Below are 17,606 nucleotides of genomic sequence, written 5' to 3'. Positions count from 1 at the left end.
GTGAACGAGGGCGAAGCCTGAAATACAATTTGCAGGCCTTCTGAAAATCTAAAAATTTATCTCCTCCTCCAGAGAACCTGTCAGGCAGAGATGTCTTCAGTTCTGGTTGAGCCTGTACCTGAGCTGAAGCCCAAAACCCCACCAACTGTTGCAGCTGCTGCACCACCTCACCACGCAGCACCTTAAACTCCTCGGTGAGGGTCTGAAGCAGTTGAGCAAAGGCCTGCATTTGAGCCATGGCTCACCAGAAAATAAGAAGGTTGGTTATAAAGTCACAAAGTAACTGTCCTAGCGTGACCCGACCCGACAAGTGGTTGGTCACAAAACGGCGAAACACACAAGGGTACACCGGGGACACTTTAACAATGGTGGGTCCTGTCAGTTAAGAATGGGGAATGGCCACCTCCTGCACTCACCTGAGGATGTGCCCTACTCTTACTACCGTCCCTAAACAGGTTCTTTCAACCCGTCACTGGACAGGATACCTAAGCCCTCAGTTGCTCTGCTCTTATCCCTAAGTATAGACCTGGCAGGTGAGAGCACTGGTCCCAACGCTGCACTAATTCAACACAAGGTAAGGTAAGACAAACACCACGGTCTTTTTAGGGGTCCATTAGGGACCCTTAAGATCGCTTTTGTTAATGCATGATATGTAGAGAAATCACCACAATGGACTTGTCCACTCTTTTAATAAATAAAAAGGGCAGCTCTAGATTGGTGATAGACCGTCTTTAAGTGCTAGGTAATGGTGGGTGGGTCTTGCCAAGGTCTCTAGGTTCAGGGCTAGGACGGTGAATCCAGCGGAATGCCTAGCTATGGGTCTGATTGGAGATTAGGATCTTCCAACCCATCCGGGCACAGTTACGGTGAGCATCTATGAGATCCCTAGCCAAGTTCAATATTGCTGTGGTCCTACCTGTTTATGGGATTAAACGTCAAAAATTCCAGAAGTCCACTACCCACTAGACCATACTGCGCTAACCGTATTCCAAAATCCAACGGAAATGCTATTGACACGAGTGCAACAGAGCGTTACCGCAGTTAACCCTTTACATTTCCATACACTTGTGATTACGTGGGATCCTATTAATAATTCTGTCTCTTCTTGAAGTTAGAATGATCTTCAAAGCAGAAGAAAATCCTTCATTCTTTTACCTAGCTGCCATTTTATAGAACTCTGGCGAAATACAGCCTAGATCTAGATTTATGCAACACAAAGAATAATGCCTTGTGGGCCTCTCTGGTGTCCTAGTGGTTAACCAGGTTAAATTTGTACCCATGGCTTCTGATGTGGGGGTGAGGGGTGCGGAACAGTGAGTCAGATAAGTAGAGACATACAGAAGCATCAGGAGGGAGACAGAGCGGAGGGGGCATTGGCCTTTTCTCTGTTTCTATCCTATTAAAGAGCATCAGGGAGACTGCTGGCTGCCTTCAGCTCTCAGACCAGGGCTGGAGAAGTTGCTGCTGCCTCCTTCTGTGTCTATGTGAGAAGAGGGCCTGGGGCATCATGCAGGGAGGCACATGGGTGCCTGGCACCGGCTGTCATGGCACGGGAAGGGCAGGTACCTCCATTCAGTTTGGCATTCTCCTCTCTCCAATAGGAGCAGGCATAGATTCGCTTGACTGAAACTCTCAGTAACAAAGCGGCAGGGGGAAGAGAGAGAGAGAGAAAAACACCTTAAGAGGCAGCAGCAACATCACATGGCAGCTGAGAGCCGCCTGCTCTGGGAATAAGATGGTATTTTTGAACTCTGCAAGCAAAAAGCGCTTTCATAAATTTTATATGGGAGGCGTTTTATGAGAGAGGAGAGGAAGACAGGAGCAAGAGAAAGAGGGGGAGAGAAAAGAGAGGAGGACAGACAGCAGGGCAAGAAGAGCTAGAGGGGAATGGTCCTGGAGAGACAGCCAGGTATTCACAGCTAGAGTGCAATAGACAGCCAGGTACGAAGGGCCAGAGTGCAATAAACAGCCAGGTACGAAGGGCCAGAGAGCTAGAGTCCTATAGAGACAGCCAGGAGTATACAGCTAGCGTGCAACTGTCCTAGAGAGACAGTCAGGACTCAGGAGTACAGACGTAGAGGGCAGGAGTTCCAGGGAGACAGCCAGGTATGGAGAATTAGAGAGGAAGGAGAGAAAAGAAGAGCTAGAGTGCAGTGCTGGTAGAGAGAGCCAGGTATGGCGAATTAAAGAGGAAAGAGAGAAAAGAAGATCTAGAGAGCAGTGCTGATAGAGACAGCCAGGTATTAATATCTAGAGTTCTGTATTGAGACAGCCAGGTATGAAAGTCTACAGTGCAGTACTGAGAGGGACAGCCAGGTATGAAGATCTAGAGAGCAGCACTGAGAGGGACAGCCAGGTAGGAAGGTCTAGAGTGCAGTAGAGAGACAGCCAGGTAGGAAGGTCTAGAGTGCAGAGCTGAGAGAGACAGCCAGGTATGAAGATTTAGAGTGCAGTAGAGAGACAGCCAGGTATGAAGGTCTAGAGTGCAGTAGAGAGACAGCCAGGTATGAAGGTCTAGAGTGCAGAGCTGAGAGAGACAGCCAGGTAGGAAGATCTAGAGTGCAGTGCTGGTAGAGACAGCCAGGTAGGAAGATCTAGAGTGCAGTAGAGAGACAGCCAGGTAGGAAGATCTAGAGTGCAGTACTGAGAGGGACAGCCAGGTATGAAGATCTAGAGAGCAGGGCTGAGAGAGACAGCCAGGTATGAAGATCTAAAGTGCAGTAGAGAGACAGCCAGGTATGAAGGTCTAGAGTGCAGTAGAGAGACAGCCAGGTAGGAAGGTCTAGAGTGCAGAGCTGAGAGGGACAGCCAGGTATGAAGGTCTAGAGTGCAGTAGAGAGACAGCCAGGTATGAAGGTCTAGAGTGCAGAGCTGAGAGGGACAGCCAGGTATGAAGGTCTAGAGTGCAGAGCAGGTAGAGACAGCCAGGTAGGAAGATCTAGAGAGCAGGGCTGAGAGAGACAGCCAGGTATGAAGATCTAGAGAGCAGGGCTGAGAGAGACAGCCAGGTAGGAAGATCTAGAGAGCAGCGCTGAGAGAGACAGCCAGGTATGAAGCGATAAGTGGAGAAAGGTAAGGAAAAGTGGGAGGAGGAGAGAGGGAGTGAGGAAGGCTGGAGCTCAGACAGATACATTATACACAGGGAGGAAGAAGGGAGGCTCTGTCTCTTGTCATCTCTGGCTGTCTCTGGCAGTCTCTCAGCCCTGGCACAGTTACTGGTGACAAGGGGCTCAATGACTCTCTTTAGACTCTTTTCCCCCAACACTAAGGGGGTGGAGAGGTGTGAACATTTCTCAGCCAAAAAGGGGGGCGTCTTCCCCCCCTAAATACCCAGAGGAGAGACAAAACTGGGAGAAGGAGAAGGGCTCCATAGCCAGCGGTCTACCCCAGCGCTGCTCCGGGGGCGGCCATCCTCTCCAGCCGGCAGCTCAGGATCGTAGCGGAGAGCCGGGCTCCGAGGACGCAGACTACACGGCAGCGGCAGCCGCAGACTTCAGCGGAGGCTCCGCCACCTCCCGGACTGTGCTCCCGGACCGTGCTCCCGGACCGTGCTCGGATTGATCGCCTCTTCGGCGGGACACTAAGTAGAAGGGAACACCTGGGAGGGGAAGGCTCCGGCTCCTGCCTCTCGGATTAAGCTGCTGTGTCTCAGGAGTGCCCGCAGGAGCCCGTGCCCCTGAGAGGCTCACAGGTGGCATCATGCAGCGCACAGGTAGGACCCTCAGTGGATGCGGGCACCAGGATGACAGCTTTACACTTTACTTTTCGGCTGTGGATCTGCTGTTGGCACCTGGTTTACATGTAATGCACACAGCACACATGGGTATAAGTGACCTGGGCACCACTGGCACATTCTACACACATCGCTCATAGGTGTAAGGACCATCTGTGCCAGTGGTGCAGGTTATACACCCATCACCCATACATACACGTGCCAGAGGTGCTGCTGGCGTACTGTATATCACACAGGCATCACTTGTATGTACCTGAGCTATAGGTGCGGAGGTTACCTGTCATACACACAGTATATGTGCTACATGTTATACATGCTGTACATGCAATATGTGTCATGTTATACATACATACCTAGAAGGCTTACAGATGTCATAGTTACATGTTATACACACATACCCTGATGTAAGCGCTATATGTGTCACATACTATACATGCATCGCACATATGTGAGTGCTGCAGGAAATGTTACATATCTTACATGCTATATGTGCCTGGGTTACATGTTATACACACATACACAGATATATGTGTCATAGTTGCCAGTGTTAAATATTATACACACACTACTCATGCCTATATGTGCTATATATACCAGTGTTACATATTAGACACACATCACACATCTTTAAGAGTTTTATATGCATGTGTTACATGTTAAATACATATTACCAATCACACTGTCTTACAAATGCCAGTGTTATATTATACACTCATCACACATATAGAACTATAAGTGCTCGATGTGTCAGTGTCACATATTACACACACATCACACATACCTATAAGTACTATATGTGTCAATGTTACACATTATACATACATCACACATACCTATAAGTTCTATATGTGTCAGACAGTATTACACATTATACATACATCACACATACCTATAAGTTCTATCTGTGTCAGACAGTATTACACATTATACACACATCACACATACCTATAAGTACTATATGTGCTAGTTACACATTATACACGCATCACACATACCTATAAGTACTATATGTGCTAGCTACACATTATACACACATCACACATACCTATAAGTACTCTATGTGTCAAATATACATTATATACACATCACACATACCTATAAGTACTATATGTGTCAGACAGTATTACACATTATACATACATCACACATACCTATAAGTACTATGTGTGCTAGTTACACATTATACACACATCACACATACCTATAAGTGCTATATGTGTTAGTATTACACATTATGCATATATCACACATGCCTATACGTACTATATGTGTCAGTATTACACATTATACATACATCACACATACCTATAAGTGCTATTTATGTCAGTATTACACATTATGCATATATCACACATACCTATAAGTACTATATGTGTCAGTATTACACATTATGCATACATCACACATACCTATAAGTGCTATTTATGTCAGTGTTACACATTATACATACATCACACATACCTATAAGTACTATATGTGTCAGTATTACACATTATGCATATATCACACATACCTATAAGTACTATATGTGTCAGTATTACACATTATGCATACATCACACATACCTATAAGTACTATATGTGTCAGTGTTACACATTATGCATACATCACACATACCTATAAGTACTATATGTGTCAGTGTTACACATTATGCATACATCACACATACCTATAAGTGCTATATATTTCTCAGACTTACATGTATGTTGTAAGTTGTGATGACAAGTCCTAGTGGCACACCACACATGTGGCGCTGGTGCCTGTCCTACATGTTATACATATGTGGAAGAAGCAGGAATGTCCTTGCAGTTTGGCTCTCACTTAGTGACAGTATGTGCCATAGACCCCAGCCTGACATATTACCCCGACATCACACATATGTGCTGTGGATGCGCTGAATCTCACTGTCCTAATGCTGAATAATTCATGTTGCTCAGAAATATCTTCACATCTCTTGATCTGGGAAGGAATAAGATTGTTTGGCCCCTGTGGCCCCCGCAGCACTCTGCAGCAGGCATTCTTATTACTGTGTATGGGAATTAACCCATTGTTTCTGTGAGGTGTCTGAAGTTCTTAGAGGCTGGGAGCCCTGTGTGACAGTGAGGAGGCCAGGCAGGGATAATTAACACCTTCCTGCTGTTTTCAAAGTGCCGGATCATTCAGATCATTGAGAAGCTCAGCTCTAGCTGACTGGTTGACTTCTCATCACCCATGAAGAATAGCAGGGGGTGTCATTATAAGGGGTTCTGTCCTTGTCTGTGATGCTCATGGAGACAGATATGGCTGGGGTTATAGCTAAAATCTTTCTGTATACAGAGATTCCTTATAGCGGATTGATGGCTAGATTGATGATAGATGGATAGGTGCAGTAGATGTATAGGCGATAAATGGAATAGACGTACGGAACATGTGACACATGCAAAAAAATATCAAACTTCTTGAAGCTTGAACTCGTCGTATCCATTATAACGTTCCCTCGGACACTGTGGGGTGATAGTGGCGGTATAAATTGGATACAGTAGAGTTACCTGGATGTTTTAACTGTATGCCCACATAGTGTGACCGTTCTCTGTCCTTTTCTCTGCCCCACTCTCCTCTCTCCCTCTAATAGTAAGTGCCACCTTTGCACCTGACATTCTTAAGTCATCTGTGCCCCAATTCTAGCTGATTTCCCTGGTCCATGCCTATGATCTCTATGTACAGTCATTCACATAGTTGTACCTCATTTATTATTATTAATCCAGCTTATTTATACAAGTTCTAGATAAACGACTCACGACCGGCAAATACTGTCCTGGAACCTATGGTTCTGGAGGATCTCAGGACTAGAGTCGAAAAAGAGTCAAAACAAGAAAAAAGTTAACCTATCACTAGCCTTAAATGGCTATTAAAAGGGTAGAAATCAGATTCAGATGCACAGAAAATGTAGACTTTAGGATTGGGGGTTCCTTTAAGGTACTGTATGGATAACAAACTTAAGTTGTCAACTGTTACTGCTACTAACCAAAGTCTTCCCATTCAGGAGTGTCAGTCCCTCGCTGCCAAGACGCGGGAATCCAATTGCTCCACTGCGGCGCTTGTATTCATCTATATATCTACTTCTGTGTGAAATATAGTTCTGGGGTGTACACAGACATAAGAAGCCTTGGGTTTTATTATTCCAGGCTGCTTATTGAAATCTGTACCTGTGTGTACTGCAGGACCGTTGTGCAGACTGATCAATAATTCATAAAGGAATTTAGGGTTATATTGCCAGAATAATAAGAGGCTTTTATGTCGGTGTCCTGGGAAGCTGGCGCTGCCTCGCACATCACTCCAGGACGCCAAACAGCTGGTACTGGGTTGTTGTGGTGGTGACGGGGTTGGGGTGGCAGTTGGTCACAACTGGGCGGTACGTCCAGGGCTGGAGATAAACACATTATCCTTGCATTAAAAAAGTCAAATAGAAGAAAACAGATGGTGATGTAATTCCCTAAGGGAGCAGGGACACAGCAGATTAGCATGGATCACATCAGCAGGTTATTAAAGGTGTGAGAGACATGCTGCATCTTGGAGGGAAAAGGACTGGGAAGTGGGCATGGAGCAAGTGTCTGAAATGATATTTCCAAACCATCTCCTGAGGATAACTCAGTCAGACCTAGTTTGTGTAAAAAAAAAAAGCACTGCATTAACCCTGAGATGACTAGCCACCAGGGAATTAGGTGCCTACGTTCAGGGAGCGATGGTGTTAACAGGCTTCACACTTCATGAGCTGCTTACACTAAATATGGCTGTGCTCCGTAGGATGGGTTTATGTTAAAACGAAGTGCGTGCTTCCTAAAAACGCTATGCTCCATAAATTTGTTGAAGCAAGCGTTTCAGAGGATGGGTTTGTGGCACAATACCCCGTAGAGGCTCTTCTAATGCTCTTGTCAAGATCTCCTACAGCTGTAGCTTCCTATGGAATTTTACCCCCTGGGAATTCCGATTTCTATGATATATTTGCTTCTTCTATACCCAGCAGAGTTGAGCGGGTCACTCCCCTTTGCCTTGGTGTCAAGGTGACAGGTTACTGGAAAAAATAATTCTTCTGCTCACGAATGAGAAAACAATAATAATAATAAGATGGCGTTTCTCCCGGGTAGTTCATTTCCTCTCTATAAACTATGGTTTAATATTTCATCTTGCCTAAATAACTCTGAACCTGTGCCATATTGACTCCGTCCTTCAGAGGAAGACTTCAGGTCTACTGTACTAATCAACCGAGATCTCCACTCACAGTTTGATGCTTTCCCTCCACTTGTCCTTGAAGAGTGTTCAAGGGCATAAAGCAGCCAGAAAAGTGAACCCTTGGAGGCCTCCATTAATGGGAACATTGATTCTTTAAAGCCTTTCAGTCTTAACAACTGCTTAATATATGATGCCATATTTTTATGCAGAACATTAACTACAGCGTTTTAAGGTATCCACCAAGGTGCTTATGCTGTTGCAATGATTTCTTCTCATACAGATCCCCCTCCAAGAAAACTATTCATATGTGAAATTGATAAAGGAAATGGACTCGGCATAATTTTGACAAGTCAGTAGGAAGCGTGGAGCAAGAATACTAAAGTTGAACAAAATCTGTCTTTCATCTAATTCGCTCTATATTGTGGTAATGGTCCAGTACATGTATTCAGTACACAGGGGCAGGTGATAATATTTTACGTTATTATTACCATTTATTACCTGAACTGTGGATCCATTTATACCTGAGCTGAACTATGGATCCATTTTCCAGCATTTCTGCATACACTGATTTTTTTTTTAAATACAACATCAAAAAGGTGACCATTGGAAAACTACCAAAAAAAGCAAATGCTGACGTTTTGGCTAATTTCTTTTTACTAGCTCTACACTTCGTTTTTTAAACTATTGTAATTAGTAATCAGTGCTTTTAATGGAATGATCAGTTTAATGTTAACATTTTCTAATTAGTATTATTACATTATTGTATATCAAACTTTGGATTCAAGGCTCCTGTGTATTTCTACAGTATATTACTAGGCAGCTACACTGGCCGTCATTCATTTGTGGTGTCACTACGTGCTTAAGATGAGTTATGGGGCCATAGTTGTATAGTAGATCGATGGGAAGTAAAATAATCTAAGGCATTGTGTGATATGTCTTTAGTCTCCATATTTATGGTTTCAAATAATTTGGATGTAAGCTATAGATTTATGTGATGTCTATCGATCAATTGTTTAATTGATCACAGTTTCATAGTTGAAAGAAAACACAAATCCATCGAGTTTAACCTATAACCCAACAAGTTGACCCAGAGGAAGGCAAAAACCTTATGAGACAGAAGCTAATTGCCCCATATTAGGGCAGGTACACACCACCATATTTTCCATTCAAGTGCAATTTGACAAAACATTGGATCGCACTCGGACCAATGTTATTCTTTACATACATAGAAGAAAAGCTGACAGCACTCACTAAGTTAGGACGCCCGTTCTTGATCCAAGGAACCCACTTCGAAGCGACAGCAATCAAGAAGAAGTTAGAAGAGCGTCCAGTGCAGGCGAAGTAGTTGGAAGAAGCATTATTCCGCCATGAAAAAGTACGACGTTTCAACCAGCAAAGACCTCTTGCTGGTCGAAACGTCGTACTTTTTCATGGTGGAATAAAGCTTTTTCCAACTACTTCACCTGGATTGGACGCTGTTCAATGTTATTCTTTTCTAAGCCCGTCCAAGGGATAAATCGCAGCATGTCTAAGTTTGATCCAATATTCGGATCGCACTCAGCCATGCAAATCAATGAGTGTGTGGAAATCATTGGACTGCACTCAGATGACGTTCAGTTTCCGCTGACTGACAAAATGGAGAAGATAGAGACTTTTTTCTCCTTATTCTCCTCATCCAAGATAATCGGATCGCACTATGCTGACCCTGCTTAAACCCTGATCTCTATCTATCTATCTATCTATCTATCTATCTATCTATCTATCTATCTATCTATCTATCTATCTACATCCCAAAAAAGTGGGCAGCACTCCAAAGTCAAATGGTGAGAAAATGGATTTTCTTCAGCCTATGCAATGCTTCGGCTCAAAATGGCACAGTCATTCTCTGCTATTTTGATCCGACAGGTTGCATGGGCTGATTAAAATCCATTTTCTCACTATCTGACTTTGAAGCTCTGCCCCATTATTTAGATGTGTGTACAAGAGGTTTTGGTGATAACCTTGGGGGGCTTTTCACCCATTTTTCCATGAAAAATGTAAATTTCATTCTTATCTAAATATCTATAATCCTTTTATAGAATAAATATATAATAATATATTTTTTAATATCTGTTATCTCTTTTCATGTAGGGGAAAATCAGCATTGGTTAAAATGGTTGTTCATAAAGACTAAATTGTCTAATTGCCTAATCCCGGTTACGTGCGCATTTTTTTTTTTCAATTCCCTTGTGCCTTGAGTAATTAAATGTAGTGTTGAGTGTTGCTAGGAACAAGGCAGGATAAACAGGTTAGCACTTTCCTATAGATTTCAGTTTGCAAATCTATGCAGATTGACAGCACTGGAACATTAAATGTTAATTTGCATGACATTAGTGGCTGCAGGCAAAGCGCAGGGTAGCCATAGATTTGTTTCGTCACATGTCTATTTTTCCTGGCATATGAACACAGGCCTTAGAGCAGAGTAGTTACAATGTCCTGCTGGTTAGTTCTCTGCCTGTACGGTGTCTTCAGGTCTTATCACTATATCTTTCCCAAGACAGAGTGTAATGTGAAAGGCGTTCATCTGCTTGTTCTCCCTTGTCTAGCATATGTTAATAAAATAATAACCTCTTTATTTATTTTAAGGGATGGGGGTGGGTTGTAAAAAAAAGTTGATGCAGTCTAGCTGATTGGTAAAAACCAACTTGAAGCCTTTGGGCGAATTGGGAGTCTTAAAGTTGCATCTTGTTAAGCATCGAGTGCCAGCCTGAGCTTTGTTAAGTGGCAGTGTAATTAATAATTTAAAATTTTGTAGCTGTCTTTCATTAGAATTTATCTGTACATCAACCACAAAATCAGTCAAACACACTCATTTATAAGTTAATGCAAGCTCTGAATTATTTAGTGAGAGTTAGATCAGGGCTGGGCTGCACTCTCTCGCCACACTGTCTCTCCTCTGGGTTTAATGGTTCCCAGTAAATGGTGTGGGCGGAAGGGAGGGTTAGAGAGAATTTTGCTTGAGGAGCAGCAAGGAGTCCCTATATTGTCTGACCAGAGATCTGCTTACAAGAAATGCGTCATGAAGCAAGAAGACTGAAAAAGGAGAGATACAAATAAGGAATATTACAAAGAATAACAAAGTGCAGTACAACTACTGACAAGCAATTTTATATTCTAAGATGGGGCCACGCGAGTGATGACTTTGTCTCATGAGAGAGAATCGGGCCGATTATGCTAATGACACTTGGCTCAGAGTTTGATCCGAGCGTCATCTTAGTGTGATCCTATTCTCTCGCTTACGAGAATAAGATCACAGGTATGGAGAAGATGGAGAACTTAATTTCTCCATCTTCTCCATTGTACGAGTCCACGGATGTCGGACTGCACTTGGATGAGTCCGAGCGAAGTCTGATGTTTCACACACACCCATAGACTTGTATGAGTGCATGTGGTCTGAATTCTGGAGCCACTTGCAGCATTCTATGATTTTTTTTCCTCATGCCAAATCGGTCTGTAGATAAAAAATAGCAGATCTGCACTGCCCCATAGTGTAATATTGGACCGAGTGTTATCCAATAACACATCCTATAGCTCTCAGCCGATGTATATGCTTGTATGAGTGAGCCCTAATACTTAGGATATCATCTGTTGTAATATTTCAGCTTTGATGTCATCATGTTAGTGTTTATAGAGCGGGATGTAGCTATACGGGGTTGCAGTTGTAACTGGCACGTCGAGAATAGTAGTGCGAAAAGTGCAGGAGTATGTATTTGATATCAATCAATATAAGAAGCTTTCTCACTAGACAAATGAATATTTCATTGTTATAATGTAGATGGATGTTATATAGCATGATGTCATGATGATATGAAGTGCAGAAGTGAAGTGGAGTAGGGGTAATTAGGGGTTAGTTCTAGGTATGCCAGTGTGGCATATACCGTATATGTATGTAGAATTCCAAAAATGGAGAGAAAGCAGCACCAAACAAAAGGTGCGGGTGGAAGCCACAGAATTCAGACCATAAAGACTATAAAATACAAAAAATTAAGAAAGACTTTTCTTTTCAACTCCTTTGGCATGGTTAAAAGTTATTTTTTCATGCCTATTACTTTTGGGATATTACTAGCACTTGTTTTGTCATCCAGCTTGACCTACTGCAAGAGGATTGTGAACACCACAGCAGGGTTTTTTATACTTTCCTTTGTTAAATAAGGTTTGGTTCAGGTGATCACCTAATCAGAAGCACATTAAGTAGAATGAGGTGTACTCTGGTTGGAATTCAACTGACACTGGAATGGAATGGCTGTCAGACGTGTAGAGAAGCTGATGTTTATAAAACTGTGCAGTGGTCTCTTAATTTTTGCCTGTATATACAATAGAAAATAGCAGCACTCCCATTTCTAAAAAGTTAATTGCCAAAGCCAAAACTTTATCCACTTGGGCTTGGAATGAATATAACTTTTCAATTTTTTGAAATAAGAGTGCTGCCATGAGTGAGGAAAAGAAGGGCTCAATTCTGGCTTTACCAGCAGAGGGATACAGTGAGCGTCCATCCTTAAAATTTTTAAGATGGCAGTCCATTCATTACAACAAGGCATTGGGGGACAATGAAGCTACAGACGGCAGAGGACGAAAACTAATCTTCTCTGACCAGGATGACCGTCATCTTATTTGAATGTCACTCAGCAACTGCAGAATGTCATCAAGTGACCTACGAAAGGAATGGCAAATGGCAGTTGGGTTGAAGTGCACAACAAGAACAGTTCGTAACAGGTTCCTAGAGGCAGGACTCAAGTCATGTAAAGCTGGAAAAAAGCCTTTTATCAATGAGAAGCAAAGGAGAGCCAGGCTGAAGTTTGCCAAACACAGTAAGGATTGGACCATAGAGGACTGTAGTAAGGTAATCTTCTCTGTCATCTAATAGTTAGACGGAGACCTGGAGAGGTGTACAAGCCACAGTGTCTTGCACCCACTGTGAAATTTGGTGGAGGATTGGTGATGATCTGGGGATGCTTCAGCAAGGCTGGAATTGGGCAGGTTAATCTTTGCGAAGGACGTATGAATCAAGCTGCATACAAGGTTATCCTGGAAAAACAGTTGATTCCTTCTGCTCAGGCAATGTTCCCCAACTCTGAGGACTCGTTTTTCCAGCAGCACAATGCGCCATGCCACAGCTAGGTCAATCAAGGTGTGGATGAAGGACCACCACATCAACTCCCTGCCATGGCCAACCCAATCTCCAGACCTGAACCCCATTGAAAACCTCTGGAATGTAGTCAAGAGGAAGATGGATAATCACAAGCCATGAAACTAAGAAGAACTGCTTACATTTTTATACCAGGAGTGGCATAAGGTCACCCAAAAGCAGTGTGAAAGACTGGTGGAAAGCATGCCAAGACGCATGAACGCTGTGATTAAAAATCATGGTTATTCCACAAAATATTGATTTCTGAACTCTTCCTGAGTTAAAACATTAGTATTGTTGTTTCTAAATGATTAGGATCTTGTTTTCTTTGCATTATTTGAGGTCTGTAAGCAATGCATTTTTTTAAAAATTTTGACCATTTCTCATTTTTAGAAAATAAATACTAAATGAACTTCGGAGACATGTCAGAAGTTTATAGAATAAAAGAGAAATTTACATTTTATTTTAAATATACCTATAAAGAGAAAAATCAGCTAAACTGAAAATTTTGCAATGGTCTCTTAATTTTTGCCAGAGCTGTGTTGTTATTCTTTTCTAAGCCCGTCCAAGGGATAAATCGCAGCATGTCTAAGTTTGATCCAATATTCGGATCGCACTCAGCCATGCAAATCAATGAGTGTGTGGAAATCATTGGACTGCACTCGGATGACGTTCAGTTTCCGCTGACTGACAAAATGGAGAAGATAGAGATATTTTTTTCTCCTTATTCTTCCTCATCCAAGATAATCGGATCACACTATGCTGACCCTGCTTAAACCTTGATCTCTATCTATCTATCTATCTATCTATCTATCTATCTATCTATCTATCTATCTAAGAATATTGTGTGCAAGCCCATGTACACTGACCAGAGATTCACTATATAAGTTATAAAAACAGCAGGCAGCACTTCAAAGAAAGTGTACAAAAGTGGGGAAAGGCTCCCTTCTGGTGTTTCTGTAACCAAAAAGAGACCTTTGAGATGGGTCATTAAAGTGTCCTCACTTTTTGTACACTTTTTTATTTATATAGCACAATTCTAAGCATATAAAAGAACTGTAGGGACATAGAGATGATGGAGTTCTATATAAGGGCCTAAAGTCATGAATCGTAGAGAGCCATTTAGTTTGAGGATACCAAGGTCAGCACGACTGTAGAATATGTTCTTTGACTTTTATAAGTCACTTGTTATACTCTTGACATCTAGATCTGACTGAATAGTTATTTATCTAGAAATCCGAATTCGATAAAAAATATCAAATTGTAATTAAAATATACAGTACAGACCAAAAGTTTGGACACACCTTCTCATTTAAAGATTTCTCTGTATTTTCATGACTATGAAACTTGTACATTTACACTGAAGGCATCAAAACTATGAATTAACACATGTGGAATTATATACTTAACAAAAAAGTGTGAAACACCTGAAATTATGTCTTATATTCTAGGTTCTTCAAAGTAGCCACCTTTTGCTTTGATGACTGCTTTGCACACTCTTGGCATTCTCTTGATGAGCTTCAAGAGGTAGCCAACGGGAATGGTCTTCCAACAATCTTGAAGGAGTTCCCAGAGATGCTTAGCACTTGTTGGCCCTTTTGCCTTCACTCTGCGGTCCAGCTCATCCTAAACCATCTCGATTGGGTTCAGGTCTGGTGACTGTGGAGGCCAGGTCATCTGGCGTAGCACCCCATCACTCTCCTTCTTGGTCAAATAGCCCTTACACAGCCTGGAGGTGTGTTTGGGGTCATTGTCCTGTTAAAAAATAAATGATGGTCCAACTAAACGCAAAACCAGATGGAATAGCATGCCACTGCAAGATGCTGTGGCAGCCATGCTGGTTCAGTATGATTTAAATTTTGAATAAATCCCCAACAGTATTACCAGCAAAGCACCCCCACACCTTCTCCTCCATGCTTCACGGTGGGAACCAGGCATGTAGAGTGCATCCGTTTACCTTTTCTGTGTCGCACAAAGACACGGTGGTTGGAACCAAAGATCTCAAATTTGGACCCATCAGACCAAAGCATAGATTTCCACTGGTCTAATGTCCATTCCTTGTGTTCTTTAGCCCAAACAAGTCTCTTCTGCTTGTTGCCTGTCCTTAGCAGTGGTTTCCTAGCAGCTATTTTACCATGAAGGCCTGCTGCACAAAGTCTCCTCTTAACAGTTGTTGTAGAGATGTGTCTGCTGCTAGAACTCTGTGTGGCATTGACCTGGTCTCTAATCTGAGCTGATGTTAACCTGCAATTTCTGAGGCTGGTGACTCAGATAAACTGATCCTCAGAAGCAGAGGTGACTCTTGGTCTTCCTTTCCTGGGGCGGTCCTCATGTGAGCCAGTTTCTTAGCAGCACTTGATGGTTTTTTCCATTGCACTTGGACACACTTTCAAAGTTTTCCAAATTTTTCGGACTGACTGACCTTCATTTCTTAAAGTAATGATTGCCACTCGTTTTTCTTTACTTAGCTGCTTTTTTCTTGCCAGAATACAAATTCTAGCAGTCTATTCAGTAGGACTATCAGCTGTGTATCCACCAGACTTCTGCACAACACAACTGATGGTCCAAACCCCATTTATAAGGCAAGAAATCCCACTTACTGACAGGGCACAACTGTGAAGTGAAAACCTTTCCCGGTGACTACGTCTTGAAGCTCATCAAGAAAATGCCAAGAGTGTGCAAAGCAGTCATCAAAGCAAAAGGTGGCTACTTTGAAGAACCTAGAATATAAGACATAATTTCAGGTTTTTCACTCTTTTTTTGTTAAGTATATAATTCCACATGAGTTAATTCATAGTTTTGATGCCTTCATCGTGAATGTACAATTTTCTTAGTCATGAAAATACAGAAAAATCTTTAAATGAGAAGGTGTGTCCAAACTTTTGGTCTGTACTGTATGAAATAGTAAAACATTTTGCCTTAGAATTGCCAAAAAATATTACCCAGAAACCATCAATCAGGTAATAAAATGAAACAACTGGCCATGGTCTGATTAGTTGTTATTGTTAGATATAGTTTATCCTTATCTTACAAAATATCAGCCTTATTTTTTTGCTATTATTATTCAGCTATATGAATAACCCTTACAACACTTTCACGATTTAGAATTGTATTTTTATCTGGAAAGCTCTGTTATCTTGGTTCTGGGCTGACCCATAAAATCCATTAGTTTGTATGGTTCATTTTTGTGAATCCCACCCAGAGATTAAGGTAGGAGAAAGCGAAAATGTATAAATCGGGGCAAGATAAGATAGAAAACAGAATAACCTAGCCGAATGGAATGAGAATAAGATACGCAAACAGCAAAAAGTAACAATACTGAGAAAATAGAAGAAAGATGAATGTGACTAAATGGGATAAAATGGAAAGTGTTAGGAAATAAGATTTAACAAGAACTAAATGGCCACTTAGGAAAATTCAATTTGGACTTTTTCCTGCCATTTATACTTTTAACAGCCGTCTTGCATGTCATGTTTTGCTTGGTGAATATGTTAAGGATTTGGTTACTGTAAAAAAAACAACAAGCCAGATTCAGGGTATGTGCACACGTTCAGGATTTCTTGCAGAAATTTCCTGACAAAAACCGGAAATTTCTGCCAGAAATCCACATGCGTTTTTGACGCAGTTTTTGCGCATTTTTTGACGTGTTTTTTTCCAATGCATTAAATAACGGGAAAAACGCGAAAAATCTGCAAAATTAATGAACATGCTGCTTTTTTTACCGCAATGCGTTTTTTTCGCAGAAAAAAACGCACCATGTGCACAAAAATTGCTTAATGCATTCTAAATGATAGGATGCATATGTCTGCAACAAGCTTTCCTACATCCATGATCTTTTTGTTACTACCAAACTTTCCTTCCTCGCCATCACCAAAACCTGGCTCACCCCTTCTGACACAGCCTCCCCTGCTGCACTCTCTTACGGTGGCTTCCACCTTTTTCACACTTCCTGCCCCACCAGCAAACATGGCGGAGGAGTGGGTTTTCTCCTGTCAGATAACTGCTCCTTCACCCCAATCCCTCTGCCACCCTCTGTCACCCTCCATTCCTTTGAGGTGCACTCTGTGCGCATCTAGCCCCCCTCCAACCTCCAACTGGCTTTCATTTACCGCCCCCAGGGCCAGCCACCACCTTCTTTGACCACTTCACCACCTGGCTACTTCATTTCCTTTCCGCGGACATCGCCACTATCATCATGGGCGACTTCAACCTCCCCATTGACACTTCCCTCTCAGCTGCCACTAAACTTCTATCTCTCACTTCCTCCTTTGGCCTCACTCAATGGTCTTCTACAGCCACCCACAAAGATGGTCACACACTGGACTTCATCTTCACCCGCCTCTGCTCCCTATCTAACCTCTCTAACTCACCTCTTCCTCTCTCTGACCACAACCTTCTCACATTCTCTTCCCTCTCCACTCCATGTCTACAATCCCCACCCCACAAACTTTCACACCCTCGCAGAAATCTTAAACATCTTGACCTACATTCATTCTCTGA

At 42.3% G+C, this 17,606-nt stretch overlaps 1 protein-coding gene across 1 annotated transcript in view; it reads left to right on the top strand.

The window, feature by feature from the left end:
- The first annotated feature begins 3,053 nt into the window (after positions 1–3,053).
- RTN4RL1 (reticulon 4 receptor like 1) overlaps positions 3,054–17,606 on the top strand; it is a 254,431-nt gene continuing 239,878 nt past the window's right edge. Inside the window, exon 1 of the mRNA XM_077294482.1 lies at positions 3,054–3,712. Within this exon, the coding sequence (XP_077150597.1) occupies positions 3,700–3,712 (13 nt within the window). The 5' untranslated portion in view covers positions 3,054–3,699. The remainder of the gene's footprint in view (positions 3,713–17,606) is intronic.

The sequence above is a fragment of the Ranitomeya variabilis genome, chromosome 3, assembly GCF_051348905.1.
Source record: "Ranitomeya variabilis isolate aRanVar5 chromosome 3, aRanVar5.hap1, whole genome shotgun sequence".
NCBI lineage: Eukaryota > Metazoa > Chordata > Amphibia > Anura > Dendrobatidae > Ranitomeya > Ranitomeya variabilis.
Note: the sequence above shows the minus strand (reverse complement) of the source record. Positions and strands in the feature narration are given on the sequence as shown.